At 44.4% G+C, this 26,842-nt stretch overlaps 1 protein-coding gene across 1 annotated transcript in view; it reads right to left on the bottom strand.

Moving 5' to 3' along the window:
- Positions 1 to 26,842, bottom strand: part of epha3 (eph receptor A3) — a 165,974-nt gene that overhangs the window by 9,421 nt on the left and 129,711 nt on the right. The window contains exons 14-17 of the mRNA XM_079517759.1: positions 20,387 to 20,448; positions 14,713 to 14,922; positions 11,252 to 11,401; positions 10,004 to 10,197 (exon numbers count right to left, since the gene is read on the bottom strand). Coding sequence (XP_079373885.1) covers positions 10,004 to 10,197; positions 11,252 to 11,401; positions 14,713 to 14,922; positions 20,387 to 20,448 — 616 coding nt within the window. The remainder of the gene's footprint in view (positions 1 to 10,003; positions 10,198 to 11,251; positions 11,402 to 14,712; positions 14,923 to 20,386; positions 20,449 to 26,842) is intronic.

The raw sequence follows: 26,842 nt of genomic DNA, 5'->3' as shown, positions 1-26,842 counted from the left end.
ATTAACACATTCTGGGCGAGAACCCTTTGGTGTTAGCATTATGTTATGCTTTAGCTATTGAAAAATAGCAGATCTACAAGCTCATAGCGCGCCACCGAGTGGCGCGCCACAAGCTTGTAGGTCTGCTATTTTTGAAAAATGAACGACTGACATAGAAACATACGCAGCTTTTTCAGAAAACTGTCAGGATTTAGAAGCCTTTTTTTAACCGACCTCAGTCTAAAATGGGTTAACTCAGCGCTGATGGTTTGTGTAAACGTGCACATGCAGTTGCCTCTGCGGCCTTGCCTGAACATGCCGGGGCAAATCAAAGTGCCATGGATATTATTTACATAAAGCATGGTGATACATGCAGGGAATGGATTATTAACGAAGCTGCTGTCATATATTCTCACAGTCATCTCATTACTGATGGCTGCACTGCACCGCTGAATGCAGTGGGACTGCAGCGTTGCATGTTGATCAGATGTGACAGCTTTCCTATTGAATGGAACCTAATTCAATGTATGGAGCGCCCGGCTAAACACGTCCGACTGCAGGAGGCGCTGTTACCGTGCACCTCCTAAAAATGATTCTCCTAGTTTAACTGGTTTGTACGCCAAAGACGTTTAGCCGAGTTTTATTTAATAATGCGCTGGATGCCTCAGACGTTAAGACGAGGTATGATAAATTAGGCTTAATCTAGAGTTTAAAAAAATATTTATTACCATTTCAGAAACAGCCAAAATCCCAGCGTGCACGCACGTGCACTTACCACGCCGTTTTTATTATTTTTATTAGTGACATCATGGCTCATAATGAGATGAAGTACACTGCGTGAAAAGAGGAGTTACGGGCAATTATGGGCACTAGATTTGCCCGTAAACCTCAAGTTTAGCAGGCATATACAGTAATATACGGTAATATACAGGTGTGATGGTACAATTCGGGAGTTACCGGAGTTTGTTGGAAAGTTTAACGGGAGTTTCCTGTAATATACACATCCGTATTCCATGCTTTTTGCACAGTGGTACCATGATCAGAGCATAATAAAACATTAATTCGAGCTCCCGCTAAACAAAAACAATAATCGGCTCGCTAGTAGGCCTCTGTGAGCCTCAGGAGACCACGGCACTCTGGTACTTTCAGTAGGCCTCTGTGAGCCTCAGGAGACCACGGCACTCTGGTACTGTCAGTTTCAGGCACAACAACAAGAGCTCTTCTTCTCTGCTCATGTTGCACATTTAGCTGGCACTCGGCACCTACCGCCCCCTATGGGAACGGGCGTCTAAAGTGTTAAACGTTGTTTAGTTTGGTATAATCGTTTAGTTTCTTTTGGTCCAATAATCCTTTGGCATGTCCATCGCATAGCGAGACTAAAGTTGACTTGCATTATGTGGGGAACAAAAACAATGCGGCGCCAACCGGAACCACCACCAGAACCACGATAATCTTATAATAAAATAAATGCAATCACACAAAGATTTGGTGTCCCCCTGTAGTAACTCTGGGGACCCCCTCCTGAACCCCTGTTGAAGACTCCTGGACTATAAAGCAAAAAATAATCTCTCCCGACTGAACATTCCAAATCCTAATCTGCGATTTGTGAAACGGCGTAAAGGTTTTTACTATAACTGATAAGAGTGTGGTCAATTTATTCGAAATTGACCAAGGACCAAATGAGAGCAAACATCATTATGTCTAAAACTGCTACTTTTCAGGATTCAAATTCAAAAGCATCAAAAGTTGCAGATCTACAAGCTCCACACATGGATCTGCTACTGTTGAAGCTTCTGTGTGATGCTGTAGTCAGTGTAGTGTGATCAAATAGGCCATTAATTTACGGAAAAACCCTTAGGTTTTAGTCCGACAGCAACAACGGTGTGAGAGTCCCATAAAACTGGGACAGAGTAGAAGATCAATTCACAATTTGTTATGAACAGAAATAACCAAAAAAAAATAGCTTGTGTGTGTGTGTGTGTGTGTGACTGGCATTTCAAAGTGGGTCATATCGGACTTCCTATACGGTACCTGACACACACACACACACACACACACACACACACACACACACACACACACACACACACACACACACACACACACACACACACACACACACACACACACACACACACACACACACACACACACACACACACACACACACAGTCCCATGGGGGACAGAGTCCAGGGACGGGACAGGAAAAGCAGGCTAGTGGTTCTCCCAGAGGGAACGGTGTTCCTAGCAGAGTAAATAAACTCATTAGAATAGCAGGAAGTCCAACCTCTGTACCTCTCTGCCGCTGCCTGCAGGACGAGACGAGACGAGGAGCCGGGACGGTGCCACGCTACGTGACACGCATTGTTAGTGTGCATGTGGAGGCATGTCTCCACATGCACATTAAAAATGCGTGGCACGTGCACGTATGTTCCCCTGCATGTGCTTTCTTTCTTTCTTTCTTTCTTTTTGGGGTGGGTGTGTCAGTACGTCTGCATCCCAATGTTCTAGTTCAGTGTTTTTCCCCCAAATAGGGGATCTCTGAATAACAGAGAAAAAAGGACCCACACACACTGTCAGGAACTTGCAAAATGATGATGAAATAATCCCCTTGTGAGCTTGTACTGTAGATCGGCTATTTTCAAATGAACAGAGAATGTATCTAGGGCTGAAGTGCTTAATGCAGGTTTTGTAACAAAAATCTAAATCTATACAAAGTAACTAGTAACTAAGTTTTCAGATATGTAGTGGAGTAAAAGTACAATATTTGCCTCTACAATTTACAATTTAGGCATTTAGCAGACGCTCTTAATCCAGAGCGATTTACATTAGGCAAGAACAAAAGTATGGGAATACATCACATATATAAAATGCATTTATCAAGAAACATGCGTAAGCTAAGAACGTAACTAGAACATATCTATATAATGACACTATACATATTAACTATACATATATACTATACTATGCTATACATATGTACTATGATGTGCTATGACTACATACAATGCAATTATTGTGCTGTCTACATGACATGCTATAAGTCTGTTTCAAATGCTATCTAAGTCTAAAAAGTGCTATCTAAGGGGGTAGGATAAGTGCTCTGAGATGAAATAGAATAGAAATATTGGAAATAAATGGGAAACACTCCAGTAAAAGTACAAATACCTCAAAATGGTACTACAGTACTTGAGTACATGACTACATGTACTTAGTTACTTTACACCACTGAATAATCCTACAGTATTCATTGAAGCCTCAGCGTTACAAAGGCCTAAACGAACACTGAGGCATTTTACGGTGCATTAGACAAACTCCTTGTAAACCTTTTATTTCACCACAAAAAGGTCACACCATGGTCATAAAAGGGCTCAGTTTCATCCATGTTGAAACTGTATCGGTATAAAGAAAATAAACATACTGTATCCGGATGAGGACAAAACACCACAATCTGACATGGTTTCATGGATAAAGTATAGAGTCTGTTTGCTAATCGATCCAGAGCACCTTCAAGCACTTTCCCTTTCTTTCATCTTTCTGTGTGGCGATGAGGAATGGGCCCGATTGGACCGTGTTTCCTTCGGTTCGGTGTTTAGCCACATGAAGTGGTTTTCAACCTTTTCAAATCAGGTACTGTATATATAATTATTTGATTCAGCATTTGAGCCACGGACCACCATTTGATGAGATTTAGCCTCTCATAGCCAAAACATAGAATATGTTGTTAGCGTTGGATACGATTTTGTCTACAATTATTCCATGATGTATTGATGTCAGTACCATTAGGAGAGAACAGGCAAACGTTGATAAAAATAACAATTCTTCTACATTCTGTAATTGTGTAAGACTTATTGTAGACTTCACCTGGATGGCAATTCAATGGTGGCAATTCGGTGAAGACAAAGAGGCAAATCAGGCACGACAATGAGGGGGGGAAATTATTTTACAGGATCAGAAAGATCAGGGAAGAGTGAATATTTCAATGTATCGTGACATTGTCCTTCCTCATATACTAGGATAAATTAGATTCTGTCGAGCTGCAAATTCAGTGCCACTTAAACCCTCAAGACTTGATAAAACAGACCTGTAAAGAGTATATTTGGTATGCTCTTATTTCACACTACGCAAATTGATTCGCCAAAAATGGCAGATCTACAAGCTTGTTGTGAGCTGGCGAACATTCCCCGCAGATTATGGATGCTGGGGAATGCAAGGGGCATTTCATGTTTTAAGAAGATTTAGATTATTGTGATAATATCGTTAATCACAATTATTTTTGCCACAATAATCGTGACTTGTAATGATTAATATATTTTCATATATGACCATGCTTGTAGCCGTTGGTGCATAAAAGATGAACACTGGACCTTGTGTGCAGTAACAACAGGACTCTACAGATCAGAGCGCTAACGAGCTACATCTGACCAGACTGACAGGCCGACATGGAATGTAGAGATATGGAGGAGGAAAGGAGAAAAAATATGGAATATCAATACAGAGATGGGGGAAGAAATGGAGAGAAATAGGGAACAGATGAGTAGGCGTGTGCGCATGTGCGCATGTGCGCGCGTGTGTGTGTGTGTGTGTGTGTGTGTGTGTGTGTGCACGACGACCTTGCAGGCTCATACAAAGTCTAAAATGTAATTTAGATAGCATGTTGTTATGTAGACAGATGCCATGTTTATTGACCTGGCATCCCATAGTGTTTATAGTTTCAATGTACAGATTATTGCATTTGATGCATTTACCTTGGGGTGTTGTTCTTGCTCACTGTAAATCACTCTGGATTAGGAGTGTCTATAAATGCCTAAATTGTAAATTGTGCATATTTGTGCTTGTGTGTGTGCGTGCGGCTCCATTGATTGAATCTTCAATTGAAACAAAAATTGCTATTAAAAAACCCCAAGACATGCTCTGGGCTCCCAAGGACGCAGTGGAGAGACCGACATTTGGGCGGAGAGAGAAAGGCGGGGGCAGGGGGGTGGCGTAGAGAGGAAGAGATAGTAGGTGTGTGGTAGTGTGTGTGTGTGTGTGTGTGTGTGTGTGTGTGCACCTACACACGTGCGTGCGTGCGTGCGTGCGTGCGTGCGTGCGTGCGTGCGTGCGTGCGTGCGTGCGTGCGTGCGTGCGTGCGTGCGTGCGTGCGTGCGTGCGTGCGTGCGTGCGGGGAGGGAGGGAGAAGGAATTGTGGAAAAGGAAAGAAAAATGGAGATGAAAGATGAGAGAAGAAGTTATTTTAGTTTGCAGGTGAGTCTCGGGGACAAGATGTCAGCCTGGGGAACACACTGCTCATCTATGATGAAAGCCTATTGATCTGGAAGCTACTGGCGCCATGCTCCTGTGTTCTAAACTCTCCTCTCCTCTCCTCACCTTCCCGCTCCTCTCCTCTCCCCTCCTCTCCCCCACCCCTACTCTCCTCTCCTCTCCTCTCCCGTCCTCTCCTCCCCCCTCATCTCCTCTCCTCTCCATCTCTCCTCCTCTCCCGTCCTCTCCTCTCCTCTCCTCTCCTCTCCTCTCCTCTCCTCTCCTCTCCTCTCCTCTCCTCTCCTCTCCTCTCCATCTCTTCTCCCGTCCTCTTCTCTACTCTCCGCTCCTCTCCTCTCCCGTCCTCTCCTCCCCCCTCATCTCCTCTCCTCTCCATCTCTCCTCCTCTCCTCTCCTCTCCTCTCCTCTCCTCTCCTCTCCTCTCCTCTCCTCTTCCGTCCTCTGCTACCCTCTACTCTCCTCTCCTCCCCTCCCGTCCTCTTCTCCTAGCAGAGCAGTATAACTAAACTACACATGACCTTGTCTCTGCCTCTCCCCTTCATCTCCTATCATTTCCTTTGTGCTCTTTGTTGTCTTTTTATTTTCGACACTGCCTGAGTGGCTCCTTGAGGCAATGAGAGAGAGAGAGAGAGAGAGAGAGAGAGAGAGAGAGAGAGAGAGTTGGGGCGTTGTGGGGGATATCAAAGCCTCCTGTGTACTCATGCTTCATATCTGCCAGACACAAAGGAATGTATAAAACATACAATCAGAAGAGGATAAAAGACCAATAACGTCTTTTCCTACCCCACCAGAAGGCAGAGAAAGAGACAAAAAGGGTCAAGAAAAAGGGATTACGTTCGATTCCTTCCCCTTAAGGTTCTTACAGTCTAATGTGTTACTTTTTTATGCTTTTTTCAGAAAAACTGCCGAAAAACGCATCAGTCTGCATAAGGACCTTTACACGTCTTTCTCTCTGCAATCTCTCGTTTCCTTTGACCTGGGAATAAACGGGCCGGCATTTTCACGGCTCTCTCGGGGGAGTGACTGAGGGAGAATGGTGGAAGATACGGGAAAAGGAGGAGTGGGGGATAGAGGGAGAGGAATGCATGTCTTGGTGTGTTTACTGTGGGCCCGGTGCTGTGCTGTATATTCCCTGTGCGTTCACCCACATTCCATCTAGTCTCGCGTAGCCAGACAACTATTCCACAATCTCCCAATGCTACAGTATACAGTCTGGAACTACACTTCCCGAAATCCGACAAACGGAACCTGGCATTTCCATTCACGGATATACCTGTTTTTATTTCCACTTCTGCTGAGCAGCAAGTTACACATGCTTAGATGAATTTAAATTTATATTACGATAAATGTGCGCGGCTGTAAAGACGAATCGGAAGTAGGGAGCAGGCTTCATATCCGCTTTCTCCCTTAATCAGTGTTGGAAACTTATTACTTAAAGTAATATTTTCCTTTTTCCAGTAACTACTCTTACTTTCACATTTTGAGTAATACTATTTTCCAAAAGTTATCCTGAAAAGTAACAGTTTTTGAACATATCTTGTCTTTCACATCCACTCAACCAGTCTCACTCTCTCTCTAAAATGGAGTTACACTCGATTGGCAGATTTGGCACGTTGCGAAAATGGTCGATCCACAAGTGCTTGTTAGATTGGCAATTTTCTGTGAACAATGTGGCGTGGAAATTAGTATCAGGCATCAGTGTGATTTTCTTTTGATTTAAGAGGCCGTTTCTTTCCTGTCATGAGCCTTTGCTCGCTCTCTCTCTCTCTCTCTCGACAACCGTTCAATTTGATTTGTTACAAAACGATCCAATGCATCGTGAAATCTCTCCTTTCGCCACAACGTGATTTGATTCGTTTTATACGATGAATCCATTTCTATACTCATTCTCTGCAATAAAATAATTATCCAGCAAGTGTCAAAGTTCTCAATTTCTTTAGTAAATGACTTCCAAAACAAGTATCAGTTGTAACCGATTACAATATTCCAAACTGATGGAGTGGAATTGCCACCTTAAGATGCATCGTTAAACCCCTACTTTCTAGTGTCAGCCTCAGCAACATAAGATAATGGATTTTGAGCTGAGGAGCACCATCTGGATGTCATGTCCATAGTCAGGGGTGCACACAACTGGTGCGCCAGTGTGCATGCCTCAGCAGATTAAAGGCATGGAGGTGGTACATGCTGTTTACAGACTCATCAACGATATATCACGATATCTACAACTACAAAATACTTGGAACTGAAAAAAACGCTATTTTCGTGCTCGGACACATGGAGGGACACACATAGCTGTCTATAGGAGTGGTTGCACCACTCAAACACTAAATGAATACTCAATAAACTCCCCCTTTGACTCATACCCTCATCATAATACCTCACAAACACTACCAACTGACCATTATCACTGGTATCATCATAATACCTCACAAACACCACCAACTGACCATTATCACTGGTATTATCATAATAACTCCCAAACACCACCAACTGACCATTATCACTGGTATTATCATAATACCTCACAAACACCACCAACTGACCATTATCACTGGTATTATCATAATACCTCACAAACACCACCAACTGACCATTATCACTGGTGTCAGTGGACTTGTCCACTGCTGGGGAAACGCATTCTGCATTTTGTATTCCCACAAAGCTGTTTGGACAAATCACCATCCAGTAATTCAGTACTTCTGGTTGCTGTGGAATGTGAGAGTGGGATTTGCTTTATTTTAGCTGTCATTTCCTCCTTTTCTAAACATGTTGTTCATCACTTCATTATGAACAACATTATTTTATTTCAAATTTAAAAAAACAAAAAAAACGTTTCTTTTCTCGATAGAGACACGGCTGACACAGCACTGACACACACAGACCGTTATCAGCGATGTAACGAGATGGCAGTCAGTGGGCCCTGGGGGCCCTCCCAGCTACCATGTGCTAGTGACCCCCCTAACCCCCCGTCTAGGTTCCTATTGGACCCTTAATTAGTCTTTGGCGGCCGGGGGCCAATAGGGGTCTTGGACCAGGCAGTGATCCGGGCGGGTGATTCTCCCATAGGCAACCGTGGGACAGTTCCATGTCCCCCCTGGGTCCCACTCTACTCCGTACACCCTCCCCCAACAGGCTCTTGGTTCGCTCCCTGGCTTCAGTATAGGGTGGGGTGGGGGGGGTTCCATTAGCAAGTCAGGACAGCCGGGAGACAAACGAGGTGCTCGGAGCCCAGGGCAGCTGTTCCCACTGTGTGACACACACGCACGCACCTGCACAAGCACGCACACACTCGCACTCTCTCCCCCTCTATCTCTCCACATAAATCAGTCCCGCTCCCTCAGCTGTGTGTGTGTGTGTGTGTGTGTGTGTGTGTGTGTGTGTGTGTGTGTGTGTGTGTGTGTGTGTGTGTGCGTATGTGCGCGTACGATGCGTGTGTGCGATGCGTGCGCGTGCGTTAGTGTGTGTGTGTGTGTGTGTGTGCGCGTACGATGCGTGTGTGCGATGCGTGCGCGTGCGTGTGTGTGTGTGTGTGTGTGTGTGTGTGTGCTCTCGGTGTTAAATGCCAATTTGGTACATTAGGTAGAGTCTAAGTGGCTTGTTTTCACTTTCTTAACAAGTCATTAGTCAACCTGATGAGCTCTGATGTCTTCATTACACCACAATTTACAATTTAGGCATTTAGCAGACAGTCTTAATCCAGAGCGATTTACAGTAAGCAAGGACAACACAAGATAATACCACAGCCATCCACCACAGTGGTGCCACATTTTGTGAGAAAAAACGTAACACAAAAACGTAAACAAGAAAAAGTGTTCCGCTGCGAACGGTGTGACACGAGTTTCAGTCAAAGGACTGAAGACACACCGGCGTGACAAACCCCACCGTTGTCGACAGTGTGGAAAGTGCTTCGGCCTGATCAGTAATCTGTAGTGTACAGACAACAGCGTCTCCACACCGGAGAAAAACCCTTCCGTTGCAGCTGGTGTGACAAGAGTTTCCGTGACTTAGGCACTTTAAAGTCACACCATCGTCTCCACAGTGGAGAGAAGCCCTTCCATTGTCGACACTGCGACAAGAGTTTCAACGAGCTGGGTAATCTTTACAGACACCAGCGTCTCCACATACCAGAGAAAAACCCTTTTACTGCAGCCACTGTGACAGGCCTGTAATTATTACAATCATTAGACTATTTACTAGCATATCGTCAAAATCAAAGATACACATGACACAGGTTGCCACGCAAAACGTCAGAAATCCCCTGGATCAAGGAGAAATGAAGGAGAAATGACAACCAAGGAGTCATCAAGGAGAAAATGGTCAAAATCAAGGAGGCTCCTGCAGAATCCAGGGGGGTTGGTGGCTATTTCGGCATAAAGTAGCTGCGTTTACATGGACACTTAAAACTTAAACATAAACTTAAAACAAAAGATTAAAAATAAACTCCATGTATACACCTAAATAAACCTGATCAAGCCCAACACGATTTAAATTCTAATCTGGTTCACAACCCGATCAAAAGGACATTTCTTCCATGCACTTATCCCGATTAGAATATGTTCTTTCTGCCCCCCCCCCTAGCCTACACTACATATACAGCTAACCCGATTAAAAGTGTAAACACTACATGTAAACCCCACAACATGGAAACAGCAGATCGGATTGAACTCGCCACATGTAAACACTTGATACAAAACCTTCAATCGGGCTCATTTGAATCAGATTGGAAGAAAGGTGTTGATGTAAATGCAGCATGGCTACCTGGAGGTGGTGTTGGCGGTGATCTTGAGGCTGCCGGGGTTGCGGATCAGCTTGTCCAGGATGCTGACGATCTGCTCGAACTTGGGCCTGTTGTTCCTCTCCTTCTGCCAGCAGTCCAGCATCAGCTGGTACAGAGCGGCGGGACAGTCCATGGGCGGGGGCAGGCGGTAGCCCTCGTCCACTGCCTTTATCACCTAGACACACACACACACACACCACGGTTATGAGTTGAACTGACGGAACAATGTAGACTAGAATAGGCTCTATGCACAGCAGCCATATTGGAAATAGTTTGGGCCACTTCCTTATATTCCTGGTTGTGTTCTTTGAGACACACGTAAAGGTATTATGGGGCATGGCCGAATAATCCCATTCCTTCATGTGGTGAAAACAGCACATCTTACCATTTGGAATTGCATTAGGGAACAAACACACGGTTACATTGGTGAAGTATTGTAGTGCACGTGATTGCAACAACCATGTTGTGAAAAATGAAAACGGGACCGCCACATATTATTCTAAACTTTCCTTTCTGCCAATCATTGTTCTTTGAGACACGCATTCAGGTTTCCGCGGGGTCAAACAAAGAATACCGTGATGCTGCATTTCAACGAAAGTACAGGTCAATACAAAAACTGCTACGAGGAAAAAGCCACAAAAAGCCTTGACTTGACTTGACTTGAAAAGACTTGTTTACATCAGGGTCCTACATTTTCAATTCATCAGAACATGTAAAGACGTACAAATATACATTTCTATGCAAACAAATAAATCATCATGTTGATCCCCTTCCCCCATTCGCTCATTCTTATATAGGACATGGCGTACAGATATGCCGTTTGTACTGCCATTGGCAATTCAGTAGATTGTGAGAAAGTGGAGCATTTGCGACGGTGTTATATGTTAATTCTATTCAGATTCCCTGAATAGATAGAGTTCCTCTGCTTTTCAGTAGCAAAGCAGTATAATGCAAGGCTAATCAGTGAGTTAAACCTGGGGTCATGCATGTTCAGAAAACTTTAAGGAAGAGATCGGGAAAGTGTGAAGAGTTGGAACATCTGTAGATGTAGGCCAATGTGTAGTCAGGATAACTACATCTCCCATGCAGCCTACAGTATGTGTAGTCAGGAGAACTACATCTCCCAGCCCATGTGTGTAATCAGGAGAACTACATCTCCCAGGATATGTGTAGTCAGGAGAACTACATCTCCCATGCAGCCTATGTGTAGTCAGGAGAACTGTACTCACGTCCTGGTTGGACATCTCCCAGTAGGGCCTCTCGCCGTACGACATCACCTCCCACAGCACGATGCCGTAGCTCCACGCGTCACTCGACGACGTGAACTTCCTGTACGCGATGGCCTCAGGAGCCGTCCACCTGATGGGGATCTTACCTCCCTGACAGAGAGAGAGAGAGAGAATCAAACAATAGGTCAATGAGTCTGTCGATATCTTGTGTTCATACTATAGATGCTAGACAACGCAATGGATTCAAACCCCCAGCCTCTGCGGTGGTGGGCAGGCACAGAGGAGAGGAGGGGAGGGGAGGGGAGGGGAGGGGAGGAGATGGAGGTTGAGAAGGAGCCAAAGCTAACGGAGTGAGCGGCCAACTCCCACAGCTGCTCGCCTGGCGCTCTGTGAAAACACAGCCCTCACAGAAACAAGACCCACATCTTACCACTACCACGCGCGTGCACGTGCGCGCACACACGCACGCACGCACACACACACACACACACACACACACACACACACACACACACACACACACACACACACACACACACACACACACACACACACACACACACACACACACACACACACACACACACACACAGAAGGGTGCACAGAGACATGCGAGAATTGCACACAATCAAAAACCACATGGCCACCCAAAGACGCAGAAAAGCTAAGCCAATTTAAATGACAAAGTAAAGAACGCGTGTCAAGAGTAAAGCCCAATTTATACTTCCTTATTACAACGGTGTCGCTCACCGAAAATAGCCTGTTTTCGGTGCAACCAACGGAGCAAAAATTGAGCATTTCACGGCTTAAATGAACGCTAACTCCACCGGTAAACCTGCGCTGCGTGCTACAGAGAAGCAACTCGGTGCTTCTCAAACATCTTCACGTCATCGGCCTCCAAATTCATGTGTATTTTTTGGCCAACAGCTGACCCCATTTGTTAGCAGATGACTGTGACAACTTGTATCACTCACAGTATATGTATATATATGAGCTGGTTGAACTTGAAAGGTGTGTGTCATTGAAGGGTAGCTCAATCGGTTGCCTTTGGACCACAAGGTCATGGGATCGATCCCCGGCACCGCCAACTCAGCGTATGAGTAGCACAGCTGGGGTGCGGCAAGTCGTGTGGGAAGTACTGGGAGCTGATGGTAGGTGTGACACTCCACCTCAGCATCCATCTCCAAGGGGTCTAGCACATTCTAATGGGGACAGACTTCCGCGCGTTACCGCCTGACACTGACAATAAGCCAATCCCAACATACTTATTATTACTTGATTCCCCCAAAGTTCAATAAGGGACAATTAGTTCAATTAGTTTCCTAATAAGTGTGAAGGAGGGACTGGTCAAGGCAGTGGTGAATCTTTACAGCAGAGCATGCACAGTAGTCAGGACAGGAAACGGAGACAGTGATGGGTTCGAAGTGAGGGTGGGTGTGCATCAGATAGTGAAGGAGATGAAGGTGAATGCGGAGAATTCAAAAGTCATGGTTGGTGGTGCTGGGCCTGGGAGTGATACAGCAGTGGCCATGTGGAGTCTGTGTGAAGGGCATACAAGCTTACTCTCCGCAAGGGCTGTGAAAAATGTCTACATCGGAGATGCAATGGAGTAAAAGGCAGCCTGCAAGCGGTGCAGGGGAGACGTCCCACAAGCATATGTAGCCGAACAAAAGGGGCTTGTAATTGACGGGGAGACGTATGCAGTGGTGGACAGTTTCTGCTACCTAGGGGATATGCTCAACGCTGATGGAGGGGTGGACCTAGCAGTGACCACAAGGGTGAGAAGTGGATGGAAGAAGTTCAGGGAACTTTCTAACATTTCTAACAAGGCCATCTAACATCCCTGAAGATGAAAGGTAAAGTGTACTCTGCCTGTGTAAGAAGTTGCATGACGTATGGAAGTGAGACATGTGCCGCTCCACCCCTGAGCCACTATTTCAGCCCAGCAACACTGTATCAGTATATATGATGCTGTCATTCATTTAGGTTGAGTATTTCATGGAGGGAGCTCAGCTCTCTCTGTTTATTTGACAAGTGGTTCCTAGGCAGCAATTACACTGTTACACTGTGTTTGAGGCTGCAAGCACTGGTCTGGAACACACATACGCATGCACACGCACAAGCAGTGCACACTGCACACACACATTTCTACAATGTATTCATGTCTACACGATAAGAAGTGCACAAGTACACGTATACCAAGAGACATACACCCCACCCCGCACGAACACACTTCCTTTCATCTGTATAAATAACAAAGCCGACAGAGCGCACACACAGAGCTCGGAGAAAAGGCCTCGGCCTGACCTCCTAATCTGATGCTTGTCATTTCTCTGCTGTGACACACACACGCACGCACGCACGCGCACACCCACACACAGGGATGGGTTGGATTTATGTTGGTCTTATCTCAGTGAATTTTTATTTATGTAGTGTCTGTCTCCCTGATGCCTGTGCACATTCGCAGAGAAATGGGAGCGAGTTTGTGTGTGGGGAGACTGTTTAAGCTCACAATGCGCCCCATTGTAGTGAAGTAGTAGTGAAGTAGGGATACAGTACATGTAGGGATATAAGTAAGGATAGATATATTTTTAATTAAATTAGCCTATATGATTTGCCTATAATTATGTTTCAAATCAATAAAATCGATTAGTTTGATTAACCTATTAACACCGGGAAATTATATCATTCTCGATTTTAGCGTTGGCTATTCAAAAATAGCCGATATACAAGCTTGCAGCGCATCACGAAGCAGCTATTTTTGATACATTTGTTGAATCATTTTTAATTACGAAACTCCCGATTTAGTTGGGGTTGGCGAAAGGACCTTTCTGTGTGGATTTTGCATTTTCTCCCCTTTAGGGCTCCCCTAGGTACCCTCACAATGAACATGCAGTAAATCCTGGTCTCTAAACTGCCTCCCCCTGGTCAGCCATGGCGCCTGATGGAGGGGAAAGGAACTGGTTGGAATAACGTGTTCCTTCCACGTGTGACAAAATCGTGGGATATATATATATATCTTTTTTTTTAACCCATTAAGACCTGGAACCTGGAATGCTGTGCCACCTTAGCTTTAAACCACTTTAACCATTATTTTCAACTTTAGCTGTTGAAAAATAGCAGATATAGAAGCTCATAGTGAGGCACCGAGTGCAGCGCTACAAGCTTGTAGATCTGGTATTTTTCAAATACGTGAAAACATTCTTTCAGAGCAAACGTTTTTAACTCAAATCTTTGCTTCTGGGAGGTCCCTGAACAAAATATTTTGAGATGGGGGTCGGTGACAAAAATACATATCATTTTGGGTGTCCTTGACATGACAACGTTTGAGCACCACTGACATAGAAACATAGTTTTTTCAGAAAAACTAACTGTTTTAGAAGACATTTGCAGAATCGGGTCCTCACGTCTTAATGGTTTTAAAAATGCATTTGTAGAATGGGCCTGGAGTCTTTACTCACCCTGGTGGTGTAGGCGGCCTCGGGGTCGTCCTCCAGAACTCTGGACAGACCAAAGTCTGACACCTTGCAGACCAGGTTGGAGTTGACCAGGATGTTCCTGGCGGCCAGGTCCCTGTGCACGTAGCCCATGTCCGACAGGTACTTCATGCCCGCCGCGATGCCACGCAGCATGCCCACCAGCTGGATGCCCGTGAACTGGGCGTCGTGCTTCTATGGTGAACAGAGAGAGAGAGGGAGGGAGAGAGAGACAGGACGACAGACAGACGTGAATGCAAAACATTGATTTATCACAAGCTAACTTTTCCAACAGGACCTAGCAAATGCCCAATTCATTTCTACGTTTTATTTTGTAAAATACTGTTGTTTTCTCCATGTAACAGCTGTGCATGTTTACATATTTACCCTGTAATGGTACATAGTACGTGTTATGAATGTTCTGTTCCACTGTTGCTTTGGCAATGCAAACTTATGTTTTCTCGTGCCAATAAAGCCCCTTTGAGAGAGGAACGAGCGACAGCAATAGATGGTATGCCAGGGAAGACAGAAAGAGCAATGAATCAAAAAAGAAAGGAAAGAAAGATGCATGAAAAAACAGCTAAAAGAAAGAAAGAAAGAAAGAAAGATCTAAAATGCAAGAAAACCATTCAAATAGAAGAAGAAACAAAAAGGAAAGATGAATGGATCAATGGATAGAAAGAAATAGGCAATAAAAGATAGATAGAACGATAGATCATCCATGATAGCATCATACATCTAACATGGATCACAGAGTGCATGTGTGTGTGTATGCATGTTTGTGTGTGCGTGCGTGTCTGTGACCTTTCTTACAGCGGAACCCATTCTCCAGTCACTGACCACAGAAATTGTCATTAACCTTTTCACCGCCACCTCTGACATTCTGCCCGTCGCCTCCCAAACCCGACTGTGAAATCTCAGAGCACGGGGCACGGGGGGCCATGTATGGAAATCACATGCAAATATAATCCTCTATACATCCACGCACTGAAATCTGTCATTTCAGAGATTGGATACAGTGTTTATAGCCTTAACGCAGAACCGATTTTGGATTTAACCTTAAATGAACGCATTTGTTATGAACTGTGAGAGCTTCTGTATGTAATCATGAGTGCTTTTGTTGGGTTTCAGTTCGGGGCTCTCCACAGGTTGGCGGAGGGAGTGCAGCGCCCAGGATTACAGTTTAGGCAATTGGCACCGTTGAAAAATTGTGGGATAAAAAAAAAAAAGAAAGAACAAAAAAGAAAATAAATGTAAACAGCACAGCGGTACAGTAAGACATGTACAGTAGGGCTAAAAGGATAACACAAAAACTCAAATCTTTGCTTCTGGGGGGTCCCTGGAAAAAACATATTTTCATTTCAGATTGGGGTCCGTGGCCAAATGATAATTCTAGGTGTCCTTGACATGAAAAAGGTTGAGCACCACTAACATAGAAAATTCAGAAGACATCTTTTTTAGAATCGGCCTCAGTCCTACTGTAAATGGGTTAACATATAACACTTTGGCAAATGCCTCCCTTTCTCACTGACGATGTTCTGTTTCTGACAATGCACTGACAATCTACTGAATTTCCAATGGCAGGACATGTGACGTTTTCAAACGGCACATCTGTATGACCTCTAGGAGGATAAATTGGTATATTAGTGAATGTGTGACCCCTACAGTAGGTCCATCCTCCTGTGTTTTGGCGTGCACACACACACATGCTCTCACAGTCTTCACGTATTTTGTGAAGTAAGCATATGGAGGAGTGTGCCCCCCCCCCCCTGGGTTCTGTTCTGTCTGCACCAATTACCGACCGACCGGCCCAGCTGCTACACTCACTTCAAAGCTGCTGCAGCCCGCACGCACGCACGCACGCACGCGTTTTGTAGAGAGCACAGTGTTATTGGGTGGCCATGTGGTTTTGTAATTGCGCGTGCAATCCGTGCATGCTCGCATATGTCTGTGTGCACCCTTCTGTGTGTGTGTGTGTGTGTGTGTGTGTGTGTGTGTGTGTGTGTGTGTGTGTGTGTGTGTGTGTGTGTGTGTGACAATGGTTCAGATTGGGGTAATGAAGGTTTAAGGTTAGACAACAAAGTTCGGCTTTTTTCCAGGCATCCTAAAATGTTTAGATTTTCACCAGTACAGTAATACAAATGCTTGTGTGTGTGTGTGTGTGTGTGTGTGCGTGCGTGCGTGGGTGCGTGCGCGTGTGTATTTCCGTAGTGTGTGTGTGTGTGTGTGTGTGTGTATTTATGTACGGTGTGTGTGTGCGTGCGTGTGTGCTTGTGTGTGTGTGTGTGTGCGTGCGTGTGTGCTTGTGTGTGTGTGTGTGTGTGTGTGTGTGTGTGTGTGTGTGTGTGTGTGTTTGTGGGGCGTGCTTGTGTGTGCATGTCTGAGGTGATGAAACGCAGGCATACAGAACGTGACAGGAACCAGCGGGGGAAGCGGTGGGAGCGCGGCAGGCCTTGTTCGCTAGCTCGCCATGCTGTGCACGCGACACGCTCATAGTGGGAAAACAGAGCAGGGCTAGAAACAGAACCTGACGCTTTCAGCAGAGCTAAGGCTCTCGTGCCAACAGGCCCCATGTTGATTTAAAGCCTTTTTTTGTTTTACTCCCCCTCCTCTCACCCTGTTGATTTTGCATCGAAGCTTGGCTTGTGTTTTTAATTTTATTTAAAAAAAATGCGTTGGCTAATTTGAGCGAGGCGCTGGGTGAATTTGTAGAGGACCTCGACTCGCAGAAGCTTCCAGAAAATCAGACGGTCAGATCATCCTGTGGCCCACGCTTGATGTGCGTTTGTCTTCACTGATTGGCCTATACCGGCAAATCAAATCAAACCTGATTTCTGGCCTTGTCCTGATTGTAATCAGACTGGTTTAATCAAGTCTGAAGAGCAAATTAAAAAACAAACAAAAAGGGTTTTATTTTAGAATAAAATGGCTGCAATATTGTATTGTATATTTGTCTATCAAATGTTTCAATGAATTGAGTACAAAAGGACCCCAATGGAAACAAGCAATATGATTTCCCCTTTAAATCCTTTTAGCAGACCTTGTATTGTAGTTGTACTCTACTTTCCTGTGCTTGTCCATGAAAGTGTCCATTGAAGTATTCAATCAATCAATCAATCAATCAATCAATCAATGTGCACAGGATCGTTGGCATCACAACCTGTTATGAGCTTGTAGATTGGCTATTTTCAGCATTACACGAGAGGGTGTTCTTTATCGTCATGAATGCACGCATGCGGTGCCGTAGGAACTCGCCCGCAGGTATCGCAGAAGTGCATTAATGACGATAAAGAACACCTTCGAGTGTAATATTGCAATTATACAGGTTTCCCTTAAAACTAAGATAATCACCGCAAAATAATAATTTTTCAATGACAGATGTAGCCACTATGACCACAAATGTCCCAAGAAACTAGTTAGCCTAGCCACTGAGTCTGCTGCGCTCTGAGAAAAAAGCACGGCTGATTTTTTAGTTTTGATTAGCTGTGCCATTATCGTGGTTTAAGCACGGCTAGAAAGCTATTTCAAGTTTCAACCAATCAGATTGCTTCCTCGAAACGACCTGTTGTATAATACACACCTGGCAGGTGAGTCTGTAGGATACAACAGTATACTGTATGTCCTCCCGGTGGGGGCTCCTCACTGGCAGGTGAGTCTGTAGGATACAACAGTATACTGTATGTCCTCCCGGTGGGGGCTCCTCACTGGCAGGTGAGTCTGTAGGATACAACAGTATACTGTATGTCCTCCCGGTGGGGGCTCCTCACTGACAGGTGAGTCCGTAGGATACAACAGTATACTGTATGTCCTCCCGGTGGGGGCTCCTCACTGGCAGGTGAGTCTGTAGGATACAACAGTATACTGTATGTCCTCCCGGTGGGGGCTCCTCACTGGCAGGTGAGTCGGTAGGATACAACAGTATACTGTATGTCCTCCCGGTGGGGGCTCCTCACTGGCAGGTGAGTCCGTAGGATACAACAGTATACTGCATGTCCTCCCGGTGGGGGCTCCTCACTGGCAGGTGAGTCGGTAGGATACAACAGTATACTGTATGTCCTCCCGGTGGGGGCTCCTCACTGGCAGGTGAGTCCGTAGGATACAACAGTATACTGTATGTCCTCCCGGTGGGGGCTCCTCACTGGCAGGTGAGTCGGTAGGATACAACAGTATACTGTATGTCCTCCCGGTGGGGGCTCCTCACTGGCAGGTGAGTCCATAGGATACAACAGTATACTGTATGTCCTCCCGGTGGGGGCTCCTCACTGGCAGGTGAGTCCGTAGGATACAACAGTATACTGTATGTCCTCCCGGTGGGGGCTCCTCACTGGCAGGTGAGTCCGTAGGATACAACAGTATACTGTATGTCCTCCCGGTGGGGGCTCCTCACTGGCAGGTGAGTCCGTAGGATACAACAGTATACTGTATGTCCTCCCGGTGGGGGCTCCTCACTGACAGAATGTCACAGAAATGTTTGTGGGGAGGAAAATATCAGATTTGAGAAACAAATCGGATTTCCCCGCAGTCCGACCAAAGCCTTAACAAAAAACAGAGGTTGAATGATTTCAGAACTAATTCTTGTGTCATCTCTGCTTTGGCTGAGCATTTTTAGCAGCCAGAGGGGAGAGAGACACAGCGACAAACATCAAACTCCTTCCAGTAGACTCACATCCGCGCACATGCAGCGGCTTATAATTAAGTGCTCTGCGAGTGATTTCTGAAAAGCCAGCGTTATAAATAACAGCATTCAGAAACCACATAGAGCTGAAAGGCTGAATGGGGGAAAAGCCCAGTGAAACATCTTGGAGGGGCTTTTTTAATATCCACTTATTTCATTCTCCAGTGATTTCAGCAAAAAAAGCAGCTAGCGCTCCCCTGGCTGTCTGCCAAAAAATAAATATAAAAATCCTAGTCAGTGGAGGAAAGTAAGTACATGTAGGCCTACTCATGTACTGTACTAAAGTAGCCTACAATTTTGAGTTCTACTTTCATTTTTCAGTACATGTACTTCTACTCCATTACATCTCAGATACAAATATTGTAAATTTTACGCCACTACAATTATTTGAAAACTTTACTTTCTAGTTTTGTAGATTTGGATTATTTGATATATAGATATTGATTATATAACATGCATTAACCACTTCAGCCCTATTTAAGCTATTTGAAAACATACAATCTACAAGCTCACAACAGTCCTGATGTGTCACGTAGACTGGATATTTTCAAAATATTGTTTTAATATATTTTAGACATAATTGTGAATAATCTGCATAATGAGTACTTGATGATACCAATACATTTGTACTTTTACTCAAGCAAATTTTGAGTGTTTCTACATTTCAGTAATTGATAAGTAAAACACGTAAGCACAGTTCCTCCATCACACAGCAGTCCAAGTGCCAGATGACTGTAAACCCATTCCTCTCAGCTCTGTGCCGCTATACTAAAATATGCTGACATACGTTACTATTCGTGTTTATAAAGCTATAAGACTGCTGAGTTCCAATGAATGAGAATGAGAGACCTCGGCCAAGTGAAGACGTAATGTGGCTATAGCTATAGTTTATTGAGACTGCGTGCGTGCGTGCGTGCGTGCATGCGTGCGTGCGTGCGTGCGTGCGTGCGTGCGTGCGTGCGCGTGCATTTGAGTTGTACTCACTCTCAGGAAGCTGTCCAGTGATCCATTCTCCATGTACTCTGTTACAATCATCACTGGTTTACCTGCACAGGCACAGAGAGAGGAGACGACACATTTAAACACTAGAAAATAATGTTGGAGAGAGTATGCTTTGCCGTCTGTGTGTGTGTGTGTGTGTGTGTGTGTGTGTGTGTGTGTGTGTGTGTGATGCCAAATCTTGCACACACACTCCTGGATGCCAACGATGAACTTCTGCCCCAAATTTTCTAGATCGGCCTGTTATAGCGCCACCAGGAGGCCGACTTTTGTAAAACAATTTTTTTGATATTACTCCTCCAGATTCTGTCCAAAAATACCGCAAATCGTTACACAGTATCTCTATAGTCATGTGTTCAAGACGGATCTGTCCGATATTTCATATTCCATCCTAATTGGCTAACATTGGCTTTCAAAGTTTGCAGGATTAAAAAGCCTCAAATCATGAACGCAGCGTGCAATTTATGTGAAATCTTTCAAAGACTTTCCTACTAGGCTGAGGAATATATCCCGCCCCTTTCACATTGGCCTGTTATAGCGCCACCAACAGGTGGATTTTTGCAAAACATATTTTTGGAACAAAATGCCTCAAATCATCTAATTGCCTTCCAATGCGAAATGGCACCCTTTTCACATTGGCCTATTATAGCGCCACCAGGAGGCCACAACCTGACCTGCCCTGGTGGAGACCTGTGCCCCGAGGGGCACTTTATCTAGTTTATGTCTGTGTCTGTTAGACTAACGCCAGGGCTCCACCGGACGCGTTGCGTCTCCGTCGCGTGCGTCAAAAAACACACCGGTTCAATTTTAATGCACGCGTTAATGTCACGCAACGCGGGCAGTGGAGCCACCCTTCATTGATTAAAAAGGGAACATTCCCTGACGGTGACGGAGACGCGACGCTGACGCGCCCGGTGGAGCCCCGGTGTCAGTCAGATGATGTAAGATGATGTAAGAATGTAATGAATGTCTTTTGTCACGTCAAAATGACACATTGATCCCCTTGCCTACCTACTTCTAATCATTTCATCATCGTTGGGCATTTGTCATCATGAAATTCTTTACATACATTTGTGGGACTATTGCCAGACTATGAAAGCCACTTCAAGAACACCAAAAATCAGCAAAGTTAAGATTGTAGAGCTCTTGCACTTTGTACCGCTTTGAAAAATAATTGAATTACAAAATAACACCTTTGGTCCAATTTGCATTGCTAATTTCCTGTCACTTAAATCATAAAACAAATCATATTATCTCGCCAGCATAATACTATTCCCTTGCAGTATCCAACATTCGTTTTTCTTCTAGAACACTTCAAACCAAAGTGCAAGATCTTATTCGTCTTCATTTAAAAGAAACGGGCAGAGTGGAAGTGAAATGCTGATGGTGGTTTGACATGACGTGAGGTTCCAGTGGATTATTTAAACCATGTGGTGAGCGATGACAGATTAAACTGTAGCTTCAGCTTGATAGCTGTCACTCTCATGTCAGTTGCCACACATATACACTTGCGCGAGAGCGCGCGCGCGCACACACACACACACACACACACACACACACACACACACACACACACACACACACACACACACACACACACACACACACACACACACACACACACACACACACACACACACACACACACACACACACACACACCAGTGGGGGAAAGTAACTAAGTATATTCATTAAGTACTGCACTTAAGTACAATTTTGAGGTATTTGTACTTTACTTGAGTATTTCCAATAATCTTCCTTCTACTCCACAATACTCCACAGTACTTTTACTCCAGTAACTTAGTTACTTTGTGGATTTAGATTATTATTACAACAGTAGTTGTAATAATAAGTAGATTTGCTATTTTCAAACATTACATTTTTACATTTTCATACCGAGTTTTAAGTACATTTTGAATTTCAGACTTTTGCTTGTAACAGAGTATTTCTATAAGCTACTGCAGTAGCCTATTGATACTTTATTAAGTAAAATATGCGAGTACTTTATCCACCACTGACACGCACGCATGCACGCCCACGCCCACGCACACACACACACACACACACACACACACACACACACACACACACACACAGGCAGACACTGAAAGGAGATGTCTTCCACCTCTGATTATTTGTACAGTTACATGGCTCCCATTTTATTTTCATGTATATAAAATAATTACACAGGTCTGGACCTCAGTGACCTCATAGCTGGCTATATGACCACCATCCCCCCCCCCCCCTCTCTCTCTCTCTCTCTGCTGTATCAATTGTCTGCATTCTAAACTTTGTGAAAATGGGACAAAGCCTGAATTAGGTTATACGACAATCTACCATCGGCTTGAATCAGTATTGTAATTGGCTATTTTGTTAGGCCGCTATACCATATAGTGCAGTTTAATGTGTCCAAAAATGAAGGTTCGTTAAATTTTTCAGGGGACTTTTTGAGTATGACAAATCAGAAAATGCAGGATTCCATTTGCGCAGAAGCCAATATGGTGGCCATCTTGAGAACTGATGATCACGTTAACAAAATGAAAGAAAATACGATCGTCGGCCCTGCCGGAGAGCCATTGTTAACATCCTGGACACATCTTGGGTCTCGTCGAAAAAAACATGGTAACAAAAACACTGAAAAACACTGGCGGAATTACCGGAATAATTAATTAATACCTGGCAATCAATGTGTTAAGAGTACCAAAATTAGAGAAAGACTTTCTTACACCTTGTTTGCCTACGCTTGTACGATATGGGCACAATTTTATATCTCAGTATTTATGCCAATTATTGTATAGTATATCGATATGATATACAATATTACCGTTCAAATGTCATATTTTATATTTGCAACATTAAACATTATTCAGAAGACTGCATGATAACAATAAGGTCAACATCACTCACGATATATCAACAATATACACCGTTGCATTTTTGTGATACTGATTATGTTCATACCTCGATGACGATACGATAACGCTATATTGTGCAGCCTACGCATAAATTATCCTGTTGTACCGAGCAGATCAACAGTGTGCGGGCGTATTTTTCTATTTTCCCAGTAACAAAAGTAATGTACGCACGTGCGTGCGCGCGTGTGTGTGTGGGAACGGATGTGCATATTGTCGTGAAACCTGGTGGGAAGCGATCAGACGTGACTTGGAGGTGAAAGATCCAAGTCAAGAGTTTCAACCTTTTGTCTCTCTCTCACATGCACGCACGCACGCACGCACACACGCACACACGCGCACACACACACACACACACACACACACACACAGAGAGAGAGAGAGCAGTGTTTTAGGGTCCCAGCAGGTCAGCTGTCAGAGAGTGACATCTTTATTCCAGGAGCAGTAAATCTGCTCTCTCATCTGTACCTGATCACACTGCTATATAACCTTTACTACCAGAGAGAGAGAGACCTTTACTACCAGAGAGAGAGACCTTTACTACCAGAGAGAGAGAGAGAGAAAGAGAGAGAGAGAGTATATTCCTATATATTATAGAATGTTACAGACTAACTTTAAATACATTCGAAAAATTGGTGTGAAAGGTTTTGTACGAATAGTTTATGTTTTGTAAGATAGTTTTCTTTATGTTGCAATGTACGGTAACCTGGACGCACCTGGACAGATAGACATTTAACAAGGCGCTCTCTCTCTCTCTCTCTCTCTCTCTCTCTCTCTCTCTCTCTCTCTCTCTCTCTCTCTCTCTCTCTCTGTCCATAGGATGGTGAAAGTATGATTCGGACGTATGGTGATGTGTTGTGTTCTGAAATTGATGATCAACTTATTTTCTCAGTGGAAATGGTATAACTAGACATTTGTTAAAATCTCTCTCTCTCTCTCTCTATCTCGCTCTATATATTTTTTTTCCACCCTCCGTGGCTGTGTGCACTCTTTTCTTCCGACCATCATACTTTTTTTTCTTTCTTTCCCTCCATCTCACTAGTTTTCCTCATCGTCTCATGCTGTTCCTCATTTCCTTGGTCTACTCCATTCTTTCCTCTCTCTCTCTCTCTCTCTCTCTCTCTCTCTCTTCCCCCTCTCATCTCCTCGGTTATTGCTTCGACATGTCAACGTGGACAGAGAGGGAGATGTGTTCTTGAAGAACACCACACGACCAAGTGATTAATCCCAACCACCCTGACTGCCCTGCTGCACACTCATTAAGGAACCTCCGACCACATCCAGGACGAATGGTAGTTTGGGAGGAGGCTTCAATGGCCTTCATATCGGGATCGATTGATCTTATCTGGTATTAACAGCAGAGCTGGCAACATGCTTCAAAATGATAAATGATGCATATCTTCAGAGGTGGAAAAAAAAGTACCTACATTTTGTACTTGAGTTAGAGTAGCCTATCAATACTGCAATATAGAAATACTCTGTTAAGTAAAAGTCCAGGATTCAAAATTTACTCAAGTTAAAAGTACAAACGTATTGGTATCAAAATGCACTTAATAGTACCACAAGTATAAAGTACTCATTATGCACAATGTCTAATTTCAAGTTTTCAAATGTATAAATATCTCTTGAAAATACCAGATCTAGCTCAAAATGCGTTGCTTAGCGACACATTGTGATCTTGTAGATCTGCCATTTTCAAAAGGCCATAATGTATACAGGGCTGAGGTGGGTAATGCATGTTTGTTAGTAATAATAATAATAATAATAATAATACTCCACAAAGTAACTAGTAACGCAAGCTGCCAAATAAATGTAGTGGAGTAAAAGTACAATCTTTGGATCTGAGATGTACATAGTGGGGTAGAAGTAAAAGTATGGGAAATTGAAAATACTCAAGTAAAGTACAGTTACCTCAAAATTGCACCGCTGCACACACACACACACACACACACACACACACACACACACACACACACACACACACACACACACACACACACACACACACACACACACACACACACACACACACACACACACACACACACAGGCGACGTGTTTGTTCGTTTTTGTTTTCATCAACTCACTGACCTTTGTTTTCACAAGAGGGGGGTCTGAGGGGTCTGCCGGAGCCGACAGACTTAACCCCGGCCCTCATTACAAAGACCGATGACCATTGGAGAGGTCACTGGTGTGGAAACATAATAGATACAGAGATGTGGGAAACAGTGAACATGATGGGATGAGTCAACCTTGGCCACATTCTCCACCAGACAATGAGGGGGTGAGTGACTGCACACGTAGAAAACACCAAGACAATGAGGGGGTGAGTGACTGCACACGTAGAAAACACCAAGAGAATGAGGGGGTGAGTGACTGCACACGTAGAAAACACCAAGAGAATGAGGGGGTGAGTGACTGCACACGTAGAAAACACCAAGAGAATGAGGGGGTGAGTGACTGCACACGTAGAAAACACCAAGAGAATGAGGGGGTGAGTGACTGCACACGTAGAAAACACCAAGACAATGAGGGGGTGAGTGACTGCACACGTAGAAAACACCAAGACAATGAGGGGGTGAGTGACTGCACACGTAGAAAACACCAAGACAATGAGGGGGTGAGTGACTGCACACGTAGAAAACACCAAGACAATGAGGGGGTGAGTGACTGCACACGTAGAAAACACCAAGACAATGAGGGGGTGAGTGACTGCACACGTAGAAAACACCAAGACAATGAGGGGGTGAGTGACTGCACACGTAGAAAACACCAAGACAATGAGGGGGTGAGTGACTGCACACGTGGAAAACACCAAGACAATGAGGGGGTGAGTGACTGCACACGTAGAAAACACCAAGACAATGAGGGGGTGAGTGACTGCACACGTAGAAAACACCAAGAGAACAAGCACAGGGCTGGGCAATGCTTCAGCCCGTTCAGCGACGGGGTCTGGGGGCTCTCTTATGCTGGGGGGGGGGGGGGGGGGGGGGGGGGGGGGGTATTGTCATGGCATGGTTTGGGTCCACTTGTCTCCGTTAAAACATGTGTGAACATGCACAGAAAATGGCCAATCTACAATCTCTGCTATTTCAGATATTTCTGGCAAACCGATTTGGTGAAGAAATTAGGCCAAGTACAGACCCACAATGTAGTGTAGACGGTTTATGTGGTCAAATACCTCAACATACTCCAATATATTGCTAGAATAATGTATATACAAAAACACAGACGGTAGTGCCAAACACAGGTAGGCCTAATATGTTTAGTCTGAAGTCTTGTACTTGTACTGCCCTAGAAACTGGAAGTTCACTAACTATATGAAGAAATACATCACTGCATAAACGGGTTTAAAAGTGTTTCAACTGGTCAGCCAAAGGAGATATCGGCAAATACGTGATAGTGATATTACACAAATTCTGAAGCTGTTCTTGAGGTAATTGTCATCAAGGTTAATTTGACCTTTGGGATACACTAATGAGTCGGTGTGTCCAAAAACCGCTACTGCACTTTGGCTGTACATGTAGGG

The sequence above is a fragment of the Electrona antarctica genome, assembly GCF_951216825.1.
Source record: "Electrona antarctica genome assembly, chromosome: 13".
NCBI classification, from domain to species: Eukaryota; Metazoa; Chordata; class Actinopteri; order Myctophiformes; family Myctophidae; genus Electrona; species Electrona antarctica.
The sequence above is the reverse complement of the archived record's forward strand: the minus strand, read 5'-3'. Positions and strand labels throughout refer to the sequence as shown.